General features: G+C 48.4%; 1 protein-coding gene across 4 annotated transcripts in view; it reads left to right on the top strand.

Moving 5' to 3' along the window:
• CEP76 (centrosomal protein 76) overlaps positions 1-24,255 on the top strand; it is a 100,320-nt gene that overhangs the window by 5,409 nt on the left and 70,656 nt on the right. For 2 of the 4 annotated variants that reach the window (XM_068127957.2, XM_068127956.2), the window contains exon 2: positions 16,090-16,236. The exons of the other annotated variants lie outside the window; for them this stretch is intronic. In XM_068127957.2, the coding sequence (XP_067984058.2) occupies positions 16,090-16,236 (147 nt within the window). The remainder of the gene's footprint in view (positions 1-16,089; positions 16,237-24,255) is intronic. 4 annotated transcript variants of the gene reach the window in all.

The raw sequence follows: 24,255 nt of genomic DNA, 5'->3' as shown, positions 1-24,255 counted from the left end.
CCTGACGAGGAGCTGACAGCCAGCCCCTTCGGGGTAACGCCGTGGAGCGCATGGTCATGGCGGGTAACCGAGCCGGTGTGAGGACGCACACTCCCCGCCCCTCTGTTGTTGTAGTCGTAGTTGTAGTTGTAATTGTTGTTGTAGTTGTTGTTATTGTTGTTGTTTGGGGAAGAAGATGGGAGGAGGTATGGGAAAGGTCCTAAACTCACTACTGATGCCATATAATCACATTCTGGTGCAACGAAGAGTCATAATTAATGGAAACGAGGCCTTAACTGACATAGATTAAGAATAACTAGGAAGATGTCCGAAAGTTGTCTACGTGTGGTGCGGTGGACCTGGGCACGCCATTTAATGGGGGAATAAGGGGAAGGTCGGCTCTACTGATTGTTGTTTACATGCAATGGGACTAGGGAATGGGGGGTTGGGGAAAGTTGGGGAGTATTGGAGAAAATAGGGGAATATTTACAAGCGGATATGGAGGCCAATTCCATATTCGCAACATTGCACCCTTCTCTACCCTCGGGGCGTCCCGACCCGATAAATTTTTACCTACTTTAGTGTGGCACGCAATGTAGTTCCCTCTACTATTAACTCTACCCTGAGTGCGACAGTTTTACAGATATTCACAAATGAGTAAATATGTCCCCCTGCGACGTTGCACCCTTCTCCTCACAGAAACACACCCACAGGATAACCGAATCCGGAAAGAATCCTCAAACTAAACATACAGCCGGTAGGGAGCATTATTTACAAGACTACGCTGCTATTTACACTACGATCCAGGACCTGTTTTTGGAGGAACACATGCAGATGTTATGCATAGAGAGAGCGCGCTTGCCAACATCGATACACCAACCCACGAGTGCTCTGTGGCCGACGGCCTTTAATAACGTGCAGAGCACCCTTCCCGAGCATCAACAGCACCACCCCACCACCAATCGGTGCAGTCACCATTGTTCATTGGAATAAAAATAAATTCGACAACCCCTAACCCTGCAGGTGTCTCTTGCTCTTCGTGTGGCCTTCAGTGGTGTTAATTAACAGTGGTTCACCTTTATGGCATAGGTGCCACGTTGACCCATAGGTCCATCTCCGGGTGGTGCTTGGCCGCAAACGAACTGCGGTCCATTGTGGGTGGCCACAAACATTGCGGTCCATATGGTGTATCGATCCCGGCAGCAAACAGCGAAAGTGCAGGCCCACAACTGCGCAGCCAGCACCTCTCTCTCCTCTCTCTCTACCCCAAAGCCAGATCCTCGGAGGTGGGAGACAAAAGAAGAAACAAGTGAGTAAGGTGGTAAGGGCGCAAAAGTGCACGCAATATAAGGTAATGCACACTGGGGGCACATGGGAACCAGGTGAGACAGGTACGTTCCTATCGTACGCCCCCCCCCCCCCACCAGGTAACCTACATGGCCCCTCCCTTACCCCTTACTGCATCCACAAAACACAACACTACCCATAAACATCTACTTTACAAATCAACAAACATCCCTACTGTCTTCCCCGTTCCTCCCATAAACCAAATTCGTCTTCTCTCCCTCCTAACCAATCAAATTTGCCATTTTCAACTCTCATCAAAATTTGCCATCTCCAACTCAACATCAAAATTTGCCATCACCAATTCATCATCAGTCCCTCCTAGGGAGGGAGAGATGGAATCACCCCAATGTCTCATCCACGTCGTGATGCGTCTCACAAATCCAACAGCAATTCTCATTTCTGCAACACAAACAAAGAAAACACAGGTGTGGAGTCATCATCATCACCACAGGTAAGTGGCTGCGTATGGTGCGACAGGTTCATCAATCCTAACTATTTCCTAAATGACTTTAACAACTTTACACTACCCGGGGTCTCTCTCCGGCCAAACCATTGGCCCTCTTACACTATGGGTTCTAAAAACCAATTCCCATTGGCCAAACTGTGGTGCTTTTCAATTTGGGGTCTCACTCCCCCGATTCATCTCCCGGTGCCCTCGCACAATTTCTGGGCTGTGGCGTGTACCTCTCCCAGCGGGTCTACCCACCTGCACACCTCCACCACTGCAGTTGCCTCCGAGCTTACCTGCTCCTTACCCTAACCTAACTACCTGGGGAAGGCCCTCTCGCACTCTCCCCACTCGGTGCCCTCTCTGGCACTGGGCTACCCGGGTCCGTCCTCCGGATCCTCGGGCCCCATCCACAACTCTACCGGCTCCCAGAGCCCACCTGCGGCCTCACCTGGCCGACATCCTCACAGTGGTGGAGTGCCCAACCAACTACACACACTAACAGGCTACACGCCCAGCCATTTCCACAACACTAATGCACCCATCCACAACACCATTCTGCAACCGCACCACAGATGCCAATATCTAACCACAATTTACCTATACCCTCTACCTAACACTTACACTACCCGCCCCGGGTACTCGTGAAAGGGGTCCACTCTTCCCCCATCCACACCTTCGCACCATGCACACCACTCCGTACCACTTACTCCAACTCTCTCCACACACCTGTACTTGCACACCTGTGCTCTCACACTTGGTGCCACCTGCACCCTTCTCTCCCCAAGCGCATTCGCGCTGATCCACACACTCACGACTCATACACTGCTCCACACACCTGTCCAATTGCACACCTGTGCAATCACCCCTGTTCAATTCTCACAAACACGGCATCATCTCAGCTAACTACTCCCTTCTGAAACTTGCGCTTCCCAGTCGTCCCTTTAAACTATTGCGCTCCCTCGTCATTATCATCCATACTAATCTACCTGCGTCCCCACTACAGGTATCAGTCACTAACTAACCTTAACGTTACCTAAGGTCATCTTCTCTAGATCCCTACACACAATATCCTAACCCACCCGGGCTAGTTTTCACTGCCATACACCCCATAAGCTATTGCTCCTTTGCCCCCACCTGTGAGGGATGGTGGATTTGCCATCCCACCACATCGGGGGTCTCTCACTACCAATTTCGCACATCAAATTTCAACAAATTAAAAATTTGCCAATCACTACCCATCATCTGCCAATCCCTTGCCAATCATCAAATTTTGTTTTTCTCTAATTTTGGGTCCAAAACACTAACCTCATCACCCAGTCTACTCACTACTGCCTCTCGGTGCGCCAATTCCTGTCCAAAGCCCGGCTTCGTAAAGCCAAGCAATGGATGCTGGTTGTTCTGTGCCAGCGGCTGGATACGTCCGGCACTCGGTGCAGGGAAGGAGGTTTACCCGGCCCGAGATCCCACGCACCTTCTCGGCACGGAACCATCCAATGTCCCGATCTCGACCTGCCGGAATTCCTCAACAAAAAGTGGTCGCCATGACGACTCTTTCTATCGGGCCGCCCGCTCCGCCTAGTGGAGCACAGACGCGGCCGTTCAAAGCGAGGCCCAGCACGCACCGAGGGCCCGATTCGGCTATAAGTCGTTCTAAACTCTATCCCGTCTAACGTCGATGCTTCACCTGGACGCTTACACCCCGCAGCCCGTTCCTTGCTCACACATCCAGCCGTGCCCATGCTACCTTTCCTTACACACCCAGGTACACCCATTCCACTCACAGCCTTGGTCACACACCTGACCACCGAACACTTTGGCACACATTCGTTGGTCGCACACCTCACCAATACACCGCTTCGCGCCCCCTCCTCGGTCACCTCCTCTGTGACAATCACAGGTGTGCCCTCATTCGCACACCCAACCACGTGCCTCACCACCAACTCCAGCGTGCATTCCCACTCACGCTCTACCATTCCAGGTGTGCATCCTTCCATCCCAGGTGTACATCCTCGCTCACCTGTCACAACTAACTCACGCTCCATGTCACTCTCACTACTTTCACCTCCATTCCTGACAGCGCACTCATCCTTACTCTTGACAGCGCACTCTTTCCCCATGCACCTGTCCGTCACACACCTTCCTCGCGCACACTCTCCCGTCACACCCTCTGTAACACTCACCACAGGTGTGCATTCTTCCTTGCCTTTGACAGCGCACTCTTTCCCCATGCACCTGTCCGTCACACACCTTCCTCGCGCACACTCTTGCGTTACACCCTCTGTAACACTCACCACAGGTGTGCATTCTTCCTTGCCTTTGACAGCGCACTCTTTCCCCATGCACCTGTCCGTCACACACCTTCCTCGCGCACACTCTTGCGTTACACCCTCTGTAACACTCACCACACCGCGCTTCCATGTGCTCCCTCGCACACGCGCTACGACCGACTCACTCTCGCCAGCACACTCACTCCTTGGCACGTACTTTTTCCTCACACACCCCAGAGTCGGACTTTCTTGCACACCTCCATTTTCGCACACCAGACCTGTCGCACACTTCACCAACGGCCTCTCACGAACACCCGGGTCCATCTCGACCCCCAAGCTCCTTAAATCCCCTGGCGCATCATACGCACGACCATATTGGTCACCACTTACACCGGGTCCTCTTCCTCTTCGCTTCTCCTCCATCACCTGCGAATCCCTCATCCGGTTAATGAGCACATCATCACGATCCAAACACAGACTTTGGACCAATTCTTTTATCTCCTCTTTTATTTCTTTCTTATCCCCTCTCCGTCGCTTCTTAATTTCGCTCATCCCTTCTTCCACTTCTTCTAATTTGTGCCTCACCTCTTTTATTCCCCGGTACGTCTCCTCAAGCTCGTCCTCCAAGGCTACCTTGACCGTTTCCATGTGCGTCCTCACCTGCCGGTCCTTCGTCTCCATTACCTCTATCACCTCGTCCAACCTCGTTGTCAGTCCCTCACGTACCATCTGACATTCCCTCTTCGTCGCTACCAAGTCATCTTTTAGTTCTTTCTGTGTCGCCTTTAAACCTCCTAATACCGCAGTGTTCCTTTGAACCTGCTCCACTAACTCCGTCTGTCCCACCGTCAGCTGCTCCACCTCCTGCGTCAGGTCCTCTATGCCCCCTTGCAATTTTACAGTCCCCTTTCTCACCTCCTTCTCCATGTGCTCCTTACAGTGCCTCACCTCCTCGCGCACTCCTCCGACCTCCTCACTCACTCCTCTTCTGATCTCCTCTCCCATCACTTGCATCTCCTGCCCAGATGCCACCCTCATCTGCTCCATTTCCTCCCTGTGAGCATCCAGTTTGGTTTCTACCCCCATTCTGACCCCCTCTATCTGCTGCTCCATTTGTTTAACTTCCCTTTCCGCTTGGTCCCTCATGTCCCTCAATTTGCCTTCCATACTGTTTTCTAACCCCTCTAACCCTTTTTGCATCCCTTCCATTTGATTCTCTTGAGCGGCCATTCTGTTTTCTACCCCCGTTAACCCATGTTTTACTTCTTTTATCCCGTTGTCTAACCCCTCACCGGTACCCCTCGCTTCGTCCCTCATTACCCCCAATTGCTCACTCCGAGCCCTCGCTTCGTCCCTCATTACCCCCATTTGGTTTCCCATTACCCCCATTTGGCCCTCTAATCGCTCACTATCAGCCCTCAATCCCACAATTTGGTTTCCCAATTGCTGACTATTAGCCCTCATCTCGTCCTTCATTTCTTCACCCGACTTAACCATAAAGGCCTTTATTTGTTCCATAAATAGGCCCCAATCCATCGGCGGCGCTACCACGGTCGCGGGCGCGGTGACCAGCGAGGCGCCATTTTGTGCGTCTGCTACCCTCGCTGCTTCGCTCTCCTCATGTCCCTCAATTTGGTCCTGGACCGACCCTGCTTCACTCTCCCCTACCGGACCCCAGCCGTCTTGATCCGCCATAGCGCGACTTTCAAAATTCGGTTTTTTTATTTTATTTTCGTAAAACAAATTCAAATTTCGGCCGTTATAATTTCGCGCGGGAAACGCGCTCCAAATCGATTCTAACTGTTACAAATTTGGGCCTAATAAATTTAGTCCCGGGTTCGAATTCCACTCCTCGACACCAATTGTTACAGACGTGGCTTGGATGTTATTCACCGAGCGGTTTTGGGATGACCACGTCTGCACAAGATTATACTCGATATTATACCCGAAGCCGAACGTTGACTAGTCGCGCGATGCTGGCTCAATAAGAAAAAGAAGACACCCGGCTGGATTACAATAACACAATACGACACCAATGTTTCAATTCTCAAGACCTCCGGAGGAGATTATATTCGTACGGAAAGGTCAGATTACAGGGGCTAGAGGTATAATCACAGAAAGACAGGCACTTAGACACACTCTTATATTAACCCCGGACAGACGACAGACAAACGGGACAACGGCTGACTCACACGGGGGTTGATGGCAGGAAAGCGGGTGTCGATGGCTCCAGGTCCTCCTGGGCTCGGGGCAGGGTACAGTACGGTCCGGTCCGGTCCAAAGATGCGGGGAGGTATCGTCGCGCTGGGGGTGGCGGTGGCTTCTCTCTCCAAGCTGAGGCGCATCTTACGTCACATCCGGCGCGGGGCCGCGTATATCCGGCGGGGAGTGACACGCCCTCGGCTCGTTAGCTCCGCCCCAGATGGAATCGGCACGTTGCTTCTCATTGGGTGCGTGGGGGGGTTACTGGCTCCGCCCCTGACGAGGAGCTGACAGCCAGCCCCTTCGGGGTAACGCCGTGGAGCGCATGGTCATGGCGGGTAACCGAGCCGGTGTGAGGACGCACACTCCCCGCCCCTCTGTTGTTGTAGTCGTAGTTGTAGTTGTAATTGTTGTTGTAGTTGTTGTTATTGTTGTTGTTTGGGGAAGAAGATGGGAGGAGGTATGGGAAAGGTCCTAAACTCACTACTGATGCCATATAATCACATTCTGGTGCAACGAAGAGTCATAATTAATGGAAACGAGGCCTTAACTGACATAGATTAAGAATAACTAGGAAGATGTCCGAAAGTTGTCTACGTGTGGTGCGGTGGACCTGGGCACGACATTTAATGGGGGAATAAGGGGAAGGTCGGCTCTACTGATTGTTGTTTACATGCAATGGGACTAGGGAATGGGGGGTTGGGGAAAGTTGGGGAGTATTGGAGAAAATAGGGGAATATTTACAAGCGGATATGGAGGCCAATTCCATATTCGCAACAATATATTAAAAAGCACACCTGGAAGAACAATACAACAATGGTAGCAATCAACTATACAATCAATATCTTAAGATGATACCATCCTCTAAGATAATCTCACTCACGGCGTTCCCAGTGAACGAAACAGAACACTCCTCAATGTCTCTATAACTCAACGGGGACCCCAGCGAAGAGGCGATGAGGCGAGGAAGGAGGTGTAGGCAAGGCATGGACCGTCACGTGGTCCAAACCAACAGCACACTGGCGGCGGACAGGGAAATCCCAAAGACGCGATCCAGACGTGCACATTCACCGTGCAATCAGCGAACCGCAGGGTAATCTTCAAACGCCGCTGTCGCGCACACACATCCCCGGCAGATGGCCGGAGGGCGAGACTAGCGGACGCGGCAAAACCTTGTCCCACGAACGATGCGCGAGGTTCCAAAATGGCGGACGGCCCTTACTCGAGCCGCAGCCTCTCGGCGAGGATTCTCCGGAATCTCACGCTTGTACCTGACTACGCAGGCTTTTTCAATACTCCAGCGATAACCCCGATCGCACGATTCCTTTTCACGTACTCAAAGTTCCCTCGACGCCGTTCGCTCGACCACACTCGCAACGGAGCTTCAAGACACGTCTTTTCACTGTCCTCACGCCTTCTTCTTCCTCCTCTCTGTCGTCGTCTTCCGGCTTCCTGTCTCTTTTCCATGAGCGCTTTTAACCTTTTAACCACAATAACCATTTCCCTTAAACAACAATAACCATAATACTTAGAACCAACAATAATAATAATAACCACAATAATAACCACAATAATAATAAGTGCCGAATCCGTAGCAATGGCAAGGAGTGGTTCGAGTTTTCTGAATACCCAGAAGGTCGCACATTGCTTGAAAAACCTCAGACTCAAAATTGCTTCCCTGATCTGAATGGAGCTCAGAAGGGATGTCGTAACGGGTAAAGAAACCATCCACAAGTGCCTGCGCGACTGTATTCGCATCTATACTTGCCAACGCATAAGCCTTGAGCCACTTTGTAAAGTAGTCCATAGCGACTGGGATGTACCGGTTTCCCCGGGCGGTTTCTGGAAAAGGTCCTGTAATATCCACGGCCACTCTCTCCAGGGGTGCGCCCACTTGGTATTATTGCAACGGGGCTGATTCTTTCCTCGAGGGGCCCTTCTTAACAGAACACTTATCACAGTTGTGACACCAAGCCTCCACGTCTCTTTTGCAATGGATCCAATAAAAATTTTGCCGGATCTTCTTTGGCGTTTTATTTACCCCAAAGTGGCCCATTACCTTTGGTCTGTGATCGCGCCCCAATATTTCAGACTTCTTCCCCTGTGGTTTTACCAGTAACCACACATACTTGTTAGTGGCAGGCACTGCCCACCTCCGATAAAGTACTCCATCACCTAAGCCAAGACTGTCCCATTGTCCCCAGTACATGTTCAAGTCGGGTGGTGTAAGAGCCGCTACCTCTTCCCAGTCGGGTCGTCTGTTCGCCTCCTTCCAGGTAATGACCATGTTCAAGTCAGAGTCTTCTTGTTGTGCCTCACCAAGGTTTGTCAGCAGATCATTATCACTCTCTGTGGGTTGCACACTTCCATGCATTACACACACATGATCATATTGGTTGTTTTCCGCCTCCCCCCTCATGTCCTTTCTTTCGCAATAGCGGCAACCTTGCTCGATGCACGGTCTTCTAGACAAGGCATTGGCGTTGGCATGGAGCCGACCCGGGCGATGCACAATGTTGAAATCTAAAGCCTGTAACCTTTCTAACCAGCGGGCCATCTGACCCTCTTGACCTTAACCAGCCTGTAACTTGAAGTACATTCTAACCAGCTTTCTAACCTTAAAAAAAAAAAACTTCCGAACCTTTTTTTCTAACAACTTTTCTAACCAGCGGGCCACCTGACCCTTCAGCGACTTGAAGTTCATTAGCTATCTTAGAGACGCATGGTCTGTGCGAAGCTCGAAATTTTTTCCGAGGAGGTACGGTCGGAAGTGATCAACAGCGGTCACCAACGCCAGCAACTCTTTTCGCGTCACACAATAGTTCCTTTCCGGTTTAGACAAAGCCCTGCTGAAGTAGGCGATGACCCTCTCTGTGCCCCCCTGCTCTTGGGACAGTACTGCGCCCAGGCCCAAGTGGCTCACGTCTGTATCCAGGATAAACTCTCCCTCACTTTCAGGGAAAGCCAGTATGGGGCCACCCATCAATGTATCCTTTATGGCTCCAAACGCATCCTCACAGTCATTGGCCCAGACAAACTTTGTGTTTTTCTTTTCTGTCAACCTGTGTAGGTGTCGTGAGATGTCTGCAAAGCCTTTAATAAATCGTCGGTAGTATGAGCATAACCCCAGAAAGGCCCGTACCTGCCGTACATTCGTGGGAGTAGGCCAATCTTGCACTGCTGAGATTTTGTCCGGGTTGGTAGACACACCCTCTCGACCTATAATGTGTCCCAGGTAGGCGACTCTCACCCGAAATAGCTGGCACTTCCCGGGGTTCAATATCAACCCCGCCTCCTGAAGGTGTGAAAAAACAACTTGTTAAAGTTGGGAAATAGTAAGGTCAAATGTTGATGAATGGACTAGAATGTCATCCAGATAGATGAGACAGAATTTCCAATGACACCCTTTCAAAACTCTGTCCATAAGCCTTTCAAATGTGGCGGGAGCATTGTACAGACCAAATGGCATAATCTTGAATTGCAATAGACCTGTTCCCACTGAAAATGCGGTCTTTTCACGACTGGCCGGGTCTACTTCAACCTGCCAGTAGCCACTGTTTAGGTTCAAAGTGCTAGACCACTTCGATCCAGCTAACGCATCAAATGTCTCGTCGATTCGAGGAAGAGGATATGAATCCTTTCTGAGCACATCGTTCAATTTCCTGTAATCCATGCAAAATCGAACTGTCCCATCCTTCTTCAGCACCAGGACCACTGGTGATGCCCATGCTCCATCAGAGGGTTCAATTAAATCCTCGGTATACATTCTGGCAATTTCCTCCTCGGAAGTTTTCCTTTTCCCAAATGTTAGCCGTCTTGGCGGTTGCTTAATATTGGTCTTGCCGCCCCCGTCTCAATCCGATGGTTTACCATTTTTGTGCGGCCCAGCATCTTACCCGCTAGCATGAACAAGTCTCGGTTACGGGCAATTAACCAGTGGACCTGATTGGCTTGATCCTCACTGAGTCCTGCAATACTGCGTTGTTCCAGATCTGCGAGTTATTCAGACCACTCGCCATCGTCGAGCCCTGTGGGGTCCTCTATTCCGGATCCCCCATTACACTCTACCATCTCTATCCTTGACGTCCAGGTAGCTAGCTGGGTGCCCGCTCTCACTACCCTTGGCTGATCAATGGCATTTAGCACCTGCACTGGTACCCGTGTTCCTTCGGACCCCGCTAACGTTTGTGCGACTGCGATTCCGTAAGTCATTGGCTCTTCCATCGGTTCCTCTAATCCCAGCGGGGATGATTCACACCTGATGACAGCTCGCTGAGCGATGATCAGCATTTCTGAGTTTGGTGGTGCAGTCACAGACACAGGGGCAATTACACTTGCATCCTTTGGATCTTTTTCTCTCTGTTCCTCAAATGGAACCATGTCCTTTCCAATCTTCAAGCACATCCGATCAAAATCCAACTGGCAGCCATTCTCGGCCAGGAAATCCAGTCCAATCAAGCACGGGGTCACATAGTTTCACCACCCACACCTTTGTGTTATACTCCATCCCAGCCAACCGCAAGTTGATGACTCCACTCCCGAGTATTGGCACCGTCTCCCCATTGGCCAATTTCAGATGATACCCTGCTCCAGCTCCAGGAGCGAGTGGCTTCCATCCCTTTGTTGTGTGTCGCAGCATGTCTGGATGTACAAGGGTTGCATTCGCCCCCGTATCCACAATTGCTCGAATCTGTTTCCTCTCTCCTGTACACAAAACTGCGACATTCTGCAGCTGTTCATCAACTCCACTCAAACCGAGCACCACGACTGAGGCTTCCCCATTCACAGCCCGGTGTCGCCCCACACGACCAGCTACGTCCGGTGTCCCGAATGACTAACTCCATCTCGTCTTGGGGCCTCTGATCTCCCTTCTGCAATATGGCTTAACGCCCCCCCCCCCACCCCCCTATCGGAGCGACTGCCATGGATGTTTCATTTACATCCCATCTTGGTCCCCTTCCTCCTGCGAACTCCTGTTAACATCCGTGCCACCTACACTCCGACTGCAAGTGGCCCCGTATTCCGCACCCCCAGCATGTGGGGTCCCTTCCCCGGGGATCAGAAAACACCCTTTCTCCTGGTGGTCCCCCCCCCCCTCCCCCTAGGTTGCTTCCCTAAGGTCCCAAAACCCTGCTTTATCACCTCACGAAGCCTCTGCACATCCTGTTTGGTGGCGTAACCTTCTCCCCTTTCAATACCGTCAGCCGGTCCTTCATACCACTTGGGAGTCTCCACGTCTTCGGTTCCTAGGTGATGTGCCTGACGAATTACTGCCCGTTGCTTATGGGGCGACCGCTGTGTATTAATGATGAGCAATTCAGAAACAATCTCCGCCGTATGATACAGACCCTGAGGCGGTTGTAGACGAACTTGTGATTGCAATTCCCCACCCATGGTGGCTATGAAATACTCACGAGCCAGATTTTCAAATCCCGGTCCCTTCACCTCCGGGTAAACCAGCTTTACTAAGCATTCAATGTCGCCCGCCAGATTCTGGAACGTCTCCGGGGGTCGCCACTTCCTCTGCGTGAGCTGTACCCGTGCCAACTCGACCTGATGTGCTGTCCTGAAACGTCTTGAGGCATTGTACCACTTCATCGTAGCCCAGTTGGTCTTCTAGCCGGCCATTCAGTATCCCCAATGCCCTTCCTCTCAATGACGCTACCAGCATAGCCGCCTTTTGACTAACTGTCCAACTGTTTAACCTGGCAACGCACTCAAATTGTGCGAAATACGCCTCGAAGTTTTCTTCTCCATTATAGGGGCCACATGCGATGCCTCGACTGCATGCGTTACCCGCCATCGTCTCCATGGTAATGGAAGCGTTAAGCCCGCTTAGCCCTACAGTAGATTTGGAGACAGTCCCGGGATGTGATATGTCCCCCATACACCACATATTCTGTTCTTTCATTTTATCTGTCTTAATCCCTTCCAACTTCTTCTCCATTACTTGGAAACAAGTTTCCATTCCCTCCTTAAGTCCAATCATCTGCCCTGTCATGTTTTTGGCCTCAGCCCTCTGACCATCAATCTTCTCGGTCATTTCAGCTCTTTGAGCATCCATCTTTTCATTTATTTCAGCTTTCTGAACATCTATCTTCTCATTTATTGCACTTATTTCCACTCTCTGAACATCCATCTTCTCATTTATTTCAGCCCTCTGAGCATCCATTTTCCCAGTTTGCACCCCTTGTATGGCCATTATGGAACTCGACTGCTGGCCGATGTCCCTCGGTATGGGCGACACAACTTGCTGCCACTGACTGCTCCTGGGCTACGGTGATCGAATGGGTGGCCGGGAGAAAATTTTCCAGCACCCTCCAGCTGGCTGGACTCGGTTACCCTTTCCACAGATGTAACTACCCTATCCAAAAACCCACGTCCATCCACCCCTGGATTAAGGGCGAATTTCATTGTCCTCTTTGGCAAAGCTTCCTGCATTCTTTTCACCATTTCCTCAAATTGAACTTTGGACTTGTCCATATCAATACCTTCCTCCTTTCTCTTTGTCTCCCTAAGACAATCTACCAACACACTTTTTACACCATTGACGTGGAGATCACGTTTTCTCATCTCTGACATTAGATTGCTAACACGTCAATCAGCGAGTTCTTTACCTTTTACAGACACTACCACCTCGGCATTTGCCATTCCGACATTCATTTCCCAATTCAGGCTAGAATCCCACTCCTGACACCACTTGTTATGACCTGGCCCCTGCGTGAAGACTCGGGGTACTGCCTATTGCTCCGGAGATCCTAATCGATGTGCTCGGGAGGCCGATACGTTCCCCGTGGGCGGGTCACACGCTGTATGAACAGTCAGAAGTGGCCAGGCGAAGTTACCATCCAAATGCTGACACAATTATACACCCCTCCACCCCCCTCACTCTTCAACACACAGTATGACAATCCAGAAATGCAAGGCAAATTCAAAACAGTGGAGTAAATGCAAATCCTTTACTCAGGATCAAGAAAAACACAGGGTATATCACCAAGGAATAGATAAATCATAAGGAAAAGAAATCCCGCTGATATGCAGCGGCAAAGATCAAGTAATTAAATAAGGACAGGACAATTAAACAACCCACCCGTTATCCCTAGCTAATCCCAAAGGGGAGGGAGGGAGAAGCAAAATAAGAAAGGAATATTCGCCAGGATATAAAGAAATTAATGGGTAAAATAAAACAGGGAGACGAGGAGGGAAATTCAGGCCTGTTTCAGGTGGCGTTCCAGCTCCTTCGCCCCAGATACGTGTCCCGAGGATGGCCCCTCACCTACACTCTTCTCTTTCTCAGTAGGTGTCCTCAAACTCCACAAACTACTTGCCCGGAGTAGTTTGTACAAAACCATGAAGCCGCACGTTGCCTCCGGTCGGCTCAGACGATACTTGATGAGGAGCAAACGCTTCTGCTCCCTCTCCCACTTTTCCTCACGATCCCACGTGCACCGGGAAAACCCTCCTCCACCCCAATCTCTCCGGCACCGACTGTGCCTCCAACAGGCAGCCCTCAGAGAGATTAATCAAATCCTCAAAAAGCTCACACAGGCCGAGTTTCTCATCAAAACTTGGACCGCGTGTCCTGCATTCGTTTTCGCCTTCCTCTCCCGCCCCGACACACTCCTCTTCCTCTCACCCCTCTTCTTTTCTTTTCCTCCCAGAGGTTCTTTCTCTATTCAATTATGTCGAGCTCTGGTGGGAGAGAGAAGGTCGATAAGGAAGATCTTTCTTTTCTTTTTTTAACAAAATAATTTATGTAAAGTCGAAAGCGAAGGAAGAAAGGAAAGAGCTAATCTGGTTTCACAGCTGGCCCGGCATTTCACATAAGATACACCCTAACGATCACAGCTTCTCATCATTGCAAGCCCAGCCCCACGAGTGTACCATCATTAAACAATCCACCCCACGAGTGTAACAGGGTTTACGGGTCATACGGCAAAGGTTGTAATGACTTCATTGCTCCCCTTACCAAGATTTCTGAAGGTGGAGTGACAAATTATCTTCGCAAACGTGTACAGTGTAGCGCTACTTCCGGTGGTGGTGGATGAGGGTATTACGAGTGACGCTTCAGAAACCTCAATTGCATCACGAGTAAGAGGACTCCATGTTATTTTCACACGCGCTTAGCCTCCCTTGCTTTAGACCTGATTGCAAAATATCTGGAGGAATTCCCATGTGTTCTTACCTGTTTCCACCTTGGGAAGGTGTATATATTTCACCTTGAGCGTCGTTCCACCTTATCGTGGCATTTTCCTAAGGCCACGCCAAATGGCAAAAGTAATAACAAGAATAATGATAAAAACATAATGATAAATAACTAGAACGGCACTCAGTAGAGAGCATACCTCCGCCTGGTTGGCCATATCACTCAATGGTGAAGAATAATCACTTTAAAAATTCCACTAGCTGAATCCGGATCCGGATCTTCACCAAAATTGAATCGATTCTTCCTTGTCACAGACACAACCTGTCCAACAAGTTTCGTCCAAATCCATCCATAACGTTCTGAGATATCCTGCTATGTATCGTTTTTGGCCCTGTCTCCCAATGGTGAAGAATCGCTTAAAAATTAAATAATTCTCATATCCGAATCAATATTCAGATCTTCACCAAAATAGAATCTATGTGTCCTTGTCAGACACCCAACCGGTCCACCAAGTTTCGTCCAAATCCGTCCACAACTTTTTGAGATATCCTGCTATGTATAGTTTTTGGCATGATCTCCCAATGCTGAAGAAGCACTTAAAAATATAGTAGCCGGATCCGGATCTTCACCAAAATGTTATCATTTCGTCGTTTTCAAATACGCTATATCTCTGCCAAATTTCGTCCGAATATGTCCACAACTTTTTGAGATATCTTGTTCACAAACGCACAGACAGACAGACAGACCGACAGGGGTGAAAACATAACCTCCATCGACCTTTGGTGGTGGGGTATTAATAATATTAGCATTACAATATTGCAAAATAATAATCTATCTATAATTCCATTAATCTCTGTGTGTATGTGTGTATGTGTGTATGTGTGTTTGTATGTTTGTCTGTGACCGCTGTTTCTCGACAACCACGGGTCCGATATACTTTAAACTTGCCAGGTATATTGCTGGGGACCCGAGGATGTGCCTTTTCAAGGTTTGAAATTAATCGGACAAGTACTTACCGAGCTATGGCGATTTCTTTACCAAACACCGCAAGCCGTTCGCTTTGGACCAAACCATTTCATGTAAATAGAGGGGGGGGGGGGGGTTCTGTGGTCGTTGCGAATGGACCAAACCATTCATGTAAATAGAGGGGGGGGTTCTGTGGTCGTTACTGCCACGTGGTTTCAAAGTTTTTTTTTTGTTGTTGTTGTTTGCACGCATGTTTTTTTGCACCCACGTACGGGCACGCCCTAGGATGTTTACACACACACACCCCTACACAAATTTTTTTTTTTTTTTTTTTTTGGCAAGGAACGGGCACCCACGTACGGGCACGTCCTAGCTTATATATAGTACGGGCATGCCCTAGTATATATAATAATAGAAGGCAGTGCGTGTGTGTGCACGTGCGTGTGTTTAAAACCCTGGTGATGTCTATGTGTGTCCCACTGTTCTTCTCTCCATTTTCCCAGGCCCTTTCCCCCTCACAGTGAAGTGAAGTAGATAAACTGATGCATGGAATGAATGTGGTCTTGAGATAGCACAGTGAACCAACCACATGGCCTGCCCCCAGTTGTAATTTCCTTGTGTGCAGGTAGCCGTGCCCCTGTGCACATGTGCATTTGCTTGCGTCTGTGTGCACGTCTGTCGGCTTGTGAATGTGTCTGCGTCCATGTGCATTTTCTTTACCTGACCCATAGTTGGATGTGAAGAGCAAGGTCCGGGCAGTGCTGGATGAGGTTTACACAACGACTGGTGGCCGCGAGTCTGGGATCGAGGACCTGCTCGTAGCTCTGCGCCGCAGGGGGGTCGTGGACGAACTTGTGGGAAGATTGCGCTTCGATGGGGTAGGAGCATGACAAAGCTCATCTTGATCATTTTTCGGATTAAAAACAACAAATTGGAAAAAGCTTTACCAGCTTTTCCTTTTGATGATCATCCTCTAAGTTACTATTGAGGCTCATGTCAGTCATGTGAAATGTTGAAGAGTGAATGGTTGTTCTGTAACGTTGTCGTTCTGTAATTCTGTAACGAGATCTTTGTCGGTGAGGTCACGTCTTTTCGAAGCTGTCCATGCGCTCACGCTTTCGAAGTTAAGTAATTTTTCCACAATTGTGTTTTAGTCGAAACTGTATTTATATTTCGGTATGTGTACCTATAGTGTGTCCTTGGTAAGATTCTCGGTGTTAATTTTTCATACCTGTATACAAAATCGTCGGTTAATTCGTGTCGCCTTTTTTGAGGCCTGGTAGGCTACCGTGTCCTACCTTGAGGCTTTGTTTTTCTCTCAGCGGTCCGTCGATTGTGCTGCAATTACTTTCGTTCTCTGTTTTTCTCCCAGTCTTTCACGCCATACTTCCTTGTTTAAAATCTCAACTCGAAAAAAAAAAAAAAAACCCCAAAAAAATATTTCCTTCTCTGTTCTTATTCGTTGTTCTTATTCATTTATTCGTTGTTCTTATTTGTTCGTTCGTTCTTCGATCACGTGTTTCACCTCCATTTCCATTTTCCATTTCCCCAGATAGTTTTCACTGCTCAATTTAAAAATGTTTAAACTTTCCCCTGATGTACTGTATTCTGTCGTATATTGTAACACCTTTTTCTTCTTCTTCTATAAAAGGATGCTTTCGACTTGCTCACCAATTTTTTTTATTTTTTTAATCTTTTTTTGTATACTGAATCGAGGCTCATGAAAAAGCTAACATTTACTTCACAAACAAATCAACCAGACAAACAAAATATATAAAAAGAGGGAGCGGAACACAAGATGGGGAGAGAAGGGGAAGCACACAAACACAACATTTGAGAGCAGGGAGATGTGTGGGAGGGAGGAGGCATGGGGGGGGGGGGAGGGGGGAGGAGAAGAAGTATAAAACACAAGGACACCAAGGACTTCCAGGAAAGAAGTTGGTATTTCAAAAAAGTGGATTTGGGGTGAAATTAGCGGGGGTAGAAAAGATCAAGGTTTTGGATGGGGGAAGATAAGAGATGGTGGTGAACAGCTGTTTTAAAGACCTGGAGGGTGGAGTGGGATCTATTCATTCCCCAAAAAAAATCCATCTCTTACAGTTCCTCTTTTCTGCATTCCCAAAACTCTTCTGCACTCCACCCCTCCTCCAGCGTCCTCAAACGTATTTTTGACTCGAAGGTCACAAGAAACTCATTTTACAATAAATGTTCGTTTTCCATTAATCGTACACTTTCTAAAATCCAATCTCACCCCTCCCCTCCAAAACTTACCCATCACCCCTCCCCTCCAAAACTTCCCCATCACCCCTCCCCTCCAAAACTTCCCCATCACCCCTCCCCTCCAAATCTACCCCCTTGCCCCTCCCCTCCAAATCTTCCCCATCACCCATCTCTTTCAAATTTTCCCCCTTGCCCCTCCCCTACAAATCCTTCCCATCACCCATCCCTTTCAAATCTCCCCCCTTGCCCCTGCCCTCCTAAACTCCCCCCACACCCCTCCCCTCCGAGACTCTCCCTCGCCCCTCCCCTCGCCCCTCCCCTCCTAGACTACCCTCTCACACGTCCTCCTCAAAGCGTCCTCCCCGCTTCTTCCCCCTTCCAACTTTCACCTTCATCTCCCCCACCTTCTGACTCGCTCTTCCCCCTCCTCAAATAACACCTCACTGTGCCTCACCCAATCACCATCAAACCTTTTGTCTGTCCCATCCTGCCCTTTCTCCAAGCTATTCTGAAATCTCTGACACACCTTCAACAGCTCTCCCTACCTCTTCTTCCTCTTCCACATCTTACCCTACCCCTCCCCTCCCCCCCCTGTTCTGTATCCGATGCTCCCCCTTCCTCTTCATTAACGGTATGGAACTCAAACATCCGGGGCCTTCGCTCAAACTTGACTGGTCTCTCCATGCAGGTTGCTTCTGACAAGCCAGACGTGATCTGCTTCACAGAAACTTTCCTCCTTCATGATGTCTCTGATTCCTTGGTATCTCTCCAAGGTTACTCCCTCCTCCGGTATGATAGACCTGAGCCTCGTCCTGGAGGTGGGGTTGCTATCTTTATTAAAAAAAACTTTCTTCCTCACTCGCCCTGCACTGCCCTCTCTCCACCTCACCCCCAGGAATACCTCTGGCTACGGCTTCCCCATTCGCTCCCACCTTTTGTTCATATGTGTGTTGTACCGTCCACCAAACAGTGATGACTCCATATACATCTCGCTGTCTGATAATATGGACCAACTTCTATCTACCCATCCCTACTCTCTCTTCCTCATATGTGGTGATTTAAATTGTCACCATGCCAGTTGGCTGGGTGTGGGTACCTCTCTCACCAGCCATGGCTCCTCAGCAAAGGACTTCTGCGACTCACTGGGACTGACACAATCTGTCAATTTCCCGACCCGGATCTCAGTCAACGGAGCATTTTATCTTCTGGACTTGGTTATGACTAACTTCCCTGAAAATGTCTGCTGCTCTTCTTCTGCTCCAATCGGCTCATCTGACCATGTGCTTGTTAAAGTGGACATCTCTCTGACCATTCTCAGAGAGCCTCCTCAGCGTCGACGACTCTGGCATTTCACTCAGGCCAACTGGCATGGTCTTCAAGCAGCCATAAATCATCTGGACTGGTCTTCCATCTCCACCGCCTCTGACATCAACTCATCCTGGGAATTCTTCCAAAGTAAATTGCTCTCTCATGCACAGATTTATCCCATCTCGTCTTCAGTTGTCATACCCTTCCTTCCGTCCATGGTACAAGGAATCTTGTGGTGAGGCTGTTGCCCAGAAAAAACTTGCCTTCGTCTCCTGGAAAGCAAATCCAACGGAAGGAAATCACATTTCCTTTCACAAAGCCCGAAACAAGTGTGTGTCTACCCTCAGGAGTGCCAGGAAGCACTATCTCTGCACACTCAAGAATGAACTCTCTAACCTGTCTCCTTCCTCCAAATCCTTGTGGCGTCTCGTCAAATCCGTTTCTGGTGTTTGTTCCCCCTCCATCCCCTCCCTTACCTCAAATGGCTACACAGTTGACACCGCACGTGACAAAGCCGAATGCCTCAACTCTATGTTTGCCTCAAAATCTTGTGTCCCAAACCCATCTCTCTCTGTTCCCACCTTACCCAGTCGAACCCAACTACTCCTGGACTCTGTGTCCTTCTCTCCTGACAAGGTGGAGGAGTTTTTGTCCAACCTCGACTCTGATTCTGCAACTGGACCAGACGGCATCAGCCCACGGGTCCTAAAATCCTGCTCTGCCGCTCTATCTCACCCTCTCTCTATTCTTTTCACCCTCTCTTTTGCTCACGGTCATCTGCCAGCATCCTAGAAATCAGCAAACATTACCGCTGTACACAAAAAGGTGCAAAAACAGATCCTTGCAACTACAGACCAATCAGCCTGCTCCCAATTTTTCGCAAAGTCATGGAATCCATCATTTCTTCGGATATCAAATCCTTCCTCTTCTCCAATGGCTTGATCCCCGATCATCAATTTGGATTCAGACCTGGTCATTCTACTCTGGACATGCTGCCTCTGCTGTCTCAAAAATGGATGGAGGTCCTCAATGCCAAACAGGAAATCAGAGCCGTCTCCCTTGACATATCACGTGCCTTCGATATGGTCTGGCACCCAGCACTGCTCACCAAACTCTCCTCCTATGGTATCCATGGAAATCTCCATGCATGGCTTGCGGACTTCCTCTCTGGTCGTAGACAAACGTGTGGCCCTGAATGGATTTCTCTCATCTCCCCTTCCTGTTGAGGCTGGAGTTTCCCAAGGCAGTGTTCTGGGCCCTGTGCTTTTTCTGGTCTTCATCAATGATCTCTCCGACTCTCTGGAAAATCCTCTCTATCTCTTTGCTGATGACTCCACTCTCTGCCGCTCCATTCCTCTTCCCTCAGATCGGCAGTCTGCAGCCTCCTCACTCTCTGAAGACCTGGACAAAATCACAGACTGGTCAAACAAGTGGAACATGTCTTTCAATCCTGACAAATCTCACACTCTTACTATGTCTCTCCGAAAAGATCGACTGGACAACCCTCCCATCTACTTTCTCAACAATCCTCTCCAAGAAGTTCTGTCGCTCAAGCTTTTGGGTCTCACTATCTGCCATGATCTTTCTTGGGAAAACCACATTTCCAAGCTGGCCTCCAAAGCCAGTCGCCGACTGGGCATCCTCCGTCGTGCGAAGTCCTTCCTCAGCACGCCTGAGCTCCTCACCACATACAAGGCTTTCATCCGCAGCTTAATGGAATACTGTTCTCCCCTATGGGCCGGTGCTCCTACCTCACACCTAGCTCGGCTTCACGCTGTTGAAACCAAAGCTTTCAGAATCATTGGAATCTCCCGTGATGAAGCTATCTCCGAGGGCCTTTCACTCACTCACTCACCACAGACAGGTAGGTGGTCTTTCTGTCTTCTACCGACTCCTCTCCAGCCTTGCTCCCCCAGCTCTATCTGGCCTCTGTCCCCCAAATATTCCTACAGGTCGCACAAGATCTGCCAGCAACCCTCTGATGGTTAAACTGCCGAAATCTCGGCTCTCTGCTCACCTTCACTCTTTCATTCCTCTTTTCTCCCGCCTCTGGAACAAACTCCCACACTCCCTTCAATCCCACTCCTCCCTCCAGGTCTTTAAAACAGCTGTTCACCACCATCTCTTATCTTTCCCCATCCAAAACCTTGATCTTTTCTACCCCCACTAATTCACCCCAGATCCACCTTGTTTGAAATTCCAACTTCTTTCCTGGAAGTCCCGGCAGTGTCCATATGTTTTATACCTCTCCCACCCCCCCCCCCCCCTTCCCATGCCTCCCCCCCCCCCCAAAGCCCTCTCCCTCCCACAGATCTCTCGATGTCCCTGCTCTCAGATGTTGTGTTTGTGTTCCTCCCCCTCTCACCCCTTCTTGCCTACCGCTCCCCATGTTATATGTTTTATGTGTCGGTTTGTCTTTCTGTGTGATTAATGTTAGCTCTTTCACGAGCCTCGATATTGTATACAAAAAAAAAAGCAAAAGCAAAAAGCATGAGTGTACTTAGCAATAAAAAAACTGTCAGGTGGGGCAAGGAAAACAACTGCAGTTGATCACAGAAAAATCATGAGAGCTGTGAAGAAAAACCCTAAAACTACTGTCAGTGACATCACCAACAATCTCTAGAGCGCAGGGGTGAAAGTTTCTAAATCTACTGTTCACAGAAGAATTTTACAGCAGAATTACAAAGTCAACACCACAAGATGCAAACCTCTCATTAGCACCAAAACTGGAAAGGCCAGATTAGAATTTGTCAAAAAGTTCAGAGGTGAGCCGGAGAGTTCTGGAACAAAGTTCATGGACAGATGAGCCCTAGATAAACCTTTATCGAAGTGAAGGAAAGCCGGAAGTGTGGAGAATGGAAGGAACTGAATATGATCCAAAACATTCGACCTCATGTGTGAAGCATGGTGGAGGTAGTGTCATGGCTTGGGCTTTCATGTCTGCCTCTGGAACTAGCTCATTCATCTTTATTGATGATCTATCTATAATTCCAGTAATCTCTGTGTGTATGTTTGTATGTTTGTATGTTTGTATGTTTGTATGTATGTATGTATGTATGTATGTATGTATGTATGTCTGTCTGTGACCGCTGTTTCTCGACAACCACGGGTCCGATATACTTTAAACTTGCCAGGTATATTGCTGGGGACCCGAGGATGTGCCTTTTCAAGGTTTCATATTAATCGGACAAGTAGTTACCGAGCTATGTCCAAAAAACGATTCAACCAATCAGAGAGCAGCGAGCTATCACGTGTGCCGAACGTGCCGAACAGACTCTGCCTCGGACGGCACATTTGAGAGCGTATTCATTTATTTCACGTTGGCAAACTATGTTGGCGTTAAACTATGTTTTAAAACTAATTAAAACTACTATCTATAATTCCACGGGTCCGATAAAAAACACCGTACTCGCAAGCCGTTCGCTTTGGACCAAACCATTTCATGTAAATAGAGGGGGGGGGATTGTCACCGTACTCGCAAGCCGTTCGCTTTGGACCAAACCATTTCATGTAAATAGAGGGGGGGATATAATTTTAGATATAGATATAGTACGGGCATGCCCTAGTGTAACTAATGATGGTAGCAGCAGAATGACTTTGGAAGTGTACAGAAACAATGTCTGCCTACGTACAAACTCATTGAGAGGCGTTTCATCATGCAGCAAGACAATGACCCAAAACACACTCGACGCAACCAAGGAGTTCATCAGGGGAAAAAATTGAAGGTTTTAAACTGGTCAAGTCAATCTCCTGATTTACAGGGCCTTCAGAAAGTATTCACACCCCTTGACTTTTTTTACATTTTGTCGTTACAGCCTGAATTTTAGGTGGATCCAAAAACATTTTGTCACTGATCCACACATAATACCCCATTATGTCAAAGTGGAATTTTTATTTATAATTATTACATAATAATTAAAAATGAAAAGCTGAAATGTCTCAAGTCAATAAGTATTAAAATGCTTTGCTATGACACTCCAGATTGAGCTCAGGTGCATCCAATTTCCCTTGATCATCCTTGATGTCTATAACTTGATTGGAGGCCACCTATGGCAAATTCAATTGATTGGACATGATCCAGAAAGAAACACACCTTTCTTTATCAGGTCCCACAGTTAATAGTGTTTGTCAGAGCAGAAACTCTGCCATGAAGTCCAAGGAACTGTCCTTAGAACTCCAAGATAGAATTGTGAGGAGGCGTAGATCTTGGTAAGGGTATAAAGCAATTTCTAGAGTGTTGAAAGTTCGCAAGAGCACATTGAGCTCCATCATTAGAAAATGGAAAGAATATGGAACTACCCAGATTCTTCCTAGACCTGGCGGTCCGACCAAACTGAGCAACAGGGCAAGAAACACCTTGGTCAGGGATGTGACCAAGTACCAATGACCACTGTGACAGAACAAGAGAGTTCCTTGGCTGAGATGGGAGAACCTGCCAATCGCTGGACAACAGCTGCACAGGGGGTGCTGGACAACAGTCTTTGCAGTTCTTCACAAATCTAGGTTTTATGGGACATTGGCCAGACAGAAGCCACTCCTGAGAAAAAGACACAAGACAGCATGCCTAGAATTTGCAAAAAGGCACATGAAAGACTGAGAGCATAAGAGAAAATATTTTGTGGTCTGATGAGACGAAAATTGAAATATGGCCTGAATGCAAAGCTCTACGTCTGGCGGAAACCAAACACAGCTCATCACCCAACTCCCACCATCCCTACCATGAATCATGGTGGTAGCAGCATCATGCTATGGGGATGATATTCAGTGGCAGGGACTGGGAGGCTTGCAAGAATAGCGGGAAGAATGAATGGAGCCAAATTCAGGCAAATATTTGATGAGAATCTGCTTCAGAGTGGAAAGACCTTAGAATGTGGGTGAAGATTTACGTTCCAACAGGACAATGACCCCAAGCATACAGCCAAAGCTACACAGGAATGGCTCCAGAACAAGAACGTGAAAGTCCTTGAGTGGCCCGGCTAAAGTGCAGACTTGAATCCCATTGAGAATCTGTGGAAAGACTTGAAGATTGCTGTTAACCAACACAACCCCATCCAACTTGACATAGCTTCAGCAAATCTGCAAGGACGAATGGGAGAAACCCCAAATCCAGATATGCAAAGCTGATAAAGACAAACCCAAGAAGACTTGAAGCTGTAATCGCTACTAAAGTCGCTTCTATGAAGTATTGACTCAGGGCGTTGAATACTTATTTAAAATAGATATTTCTGTATTTCAGTTTTTATTAATTTGTAAAAATATATATACAAATTAAATCCCACTTTGTTATTATTACTTTGATATTATCTACACATAATATTATGTGTAGATCAGTGACAAAAACTCTTGATTCAATCCATTTTAAATTCAGG

Source organism: Myxine glutinosa, chromosome 9 (genome assembly GCF_964187855.1).
Source record: "Myxine glutinosa chromosome 9, kmMyxGlut1.1, whole genome shotgun sequence".
In the NCBI taxonomy this organism is placed as follows: Eukaryota; Metazoa; Chordata; class Myxini; order Myxiniformes; family Myxinidae; genus Myxine; species Myxine glutinosa.
The sequence above is the reverse complement of the archived record's forward strand: the minus strand, read 5'-3'. Positions and strand labels throughout refer to the sequence as shown.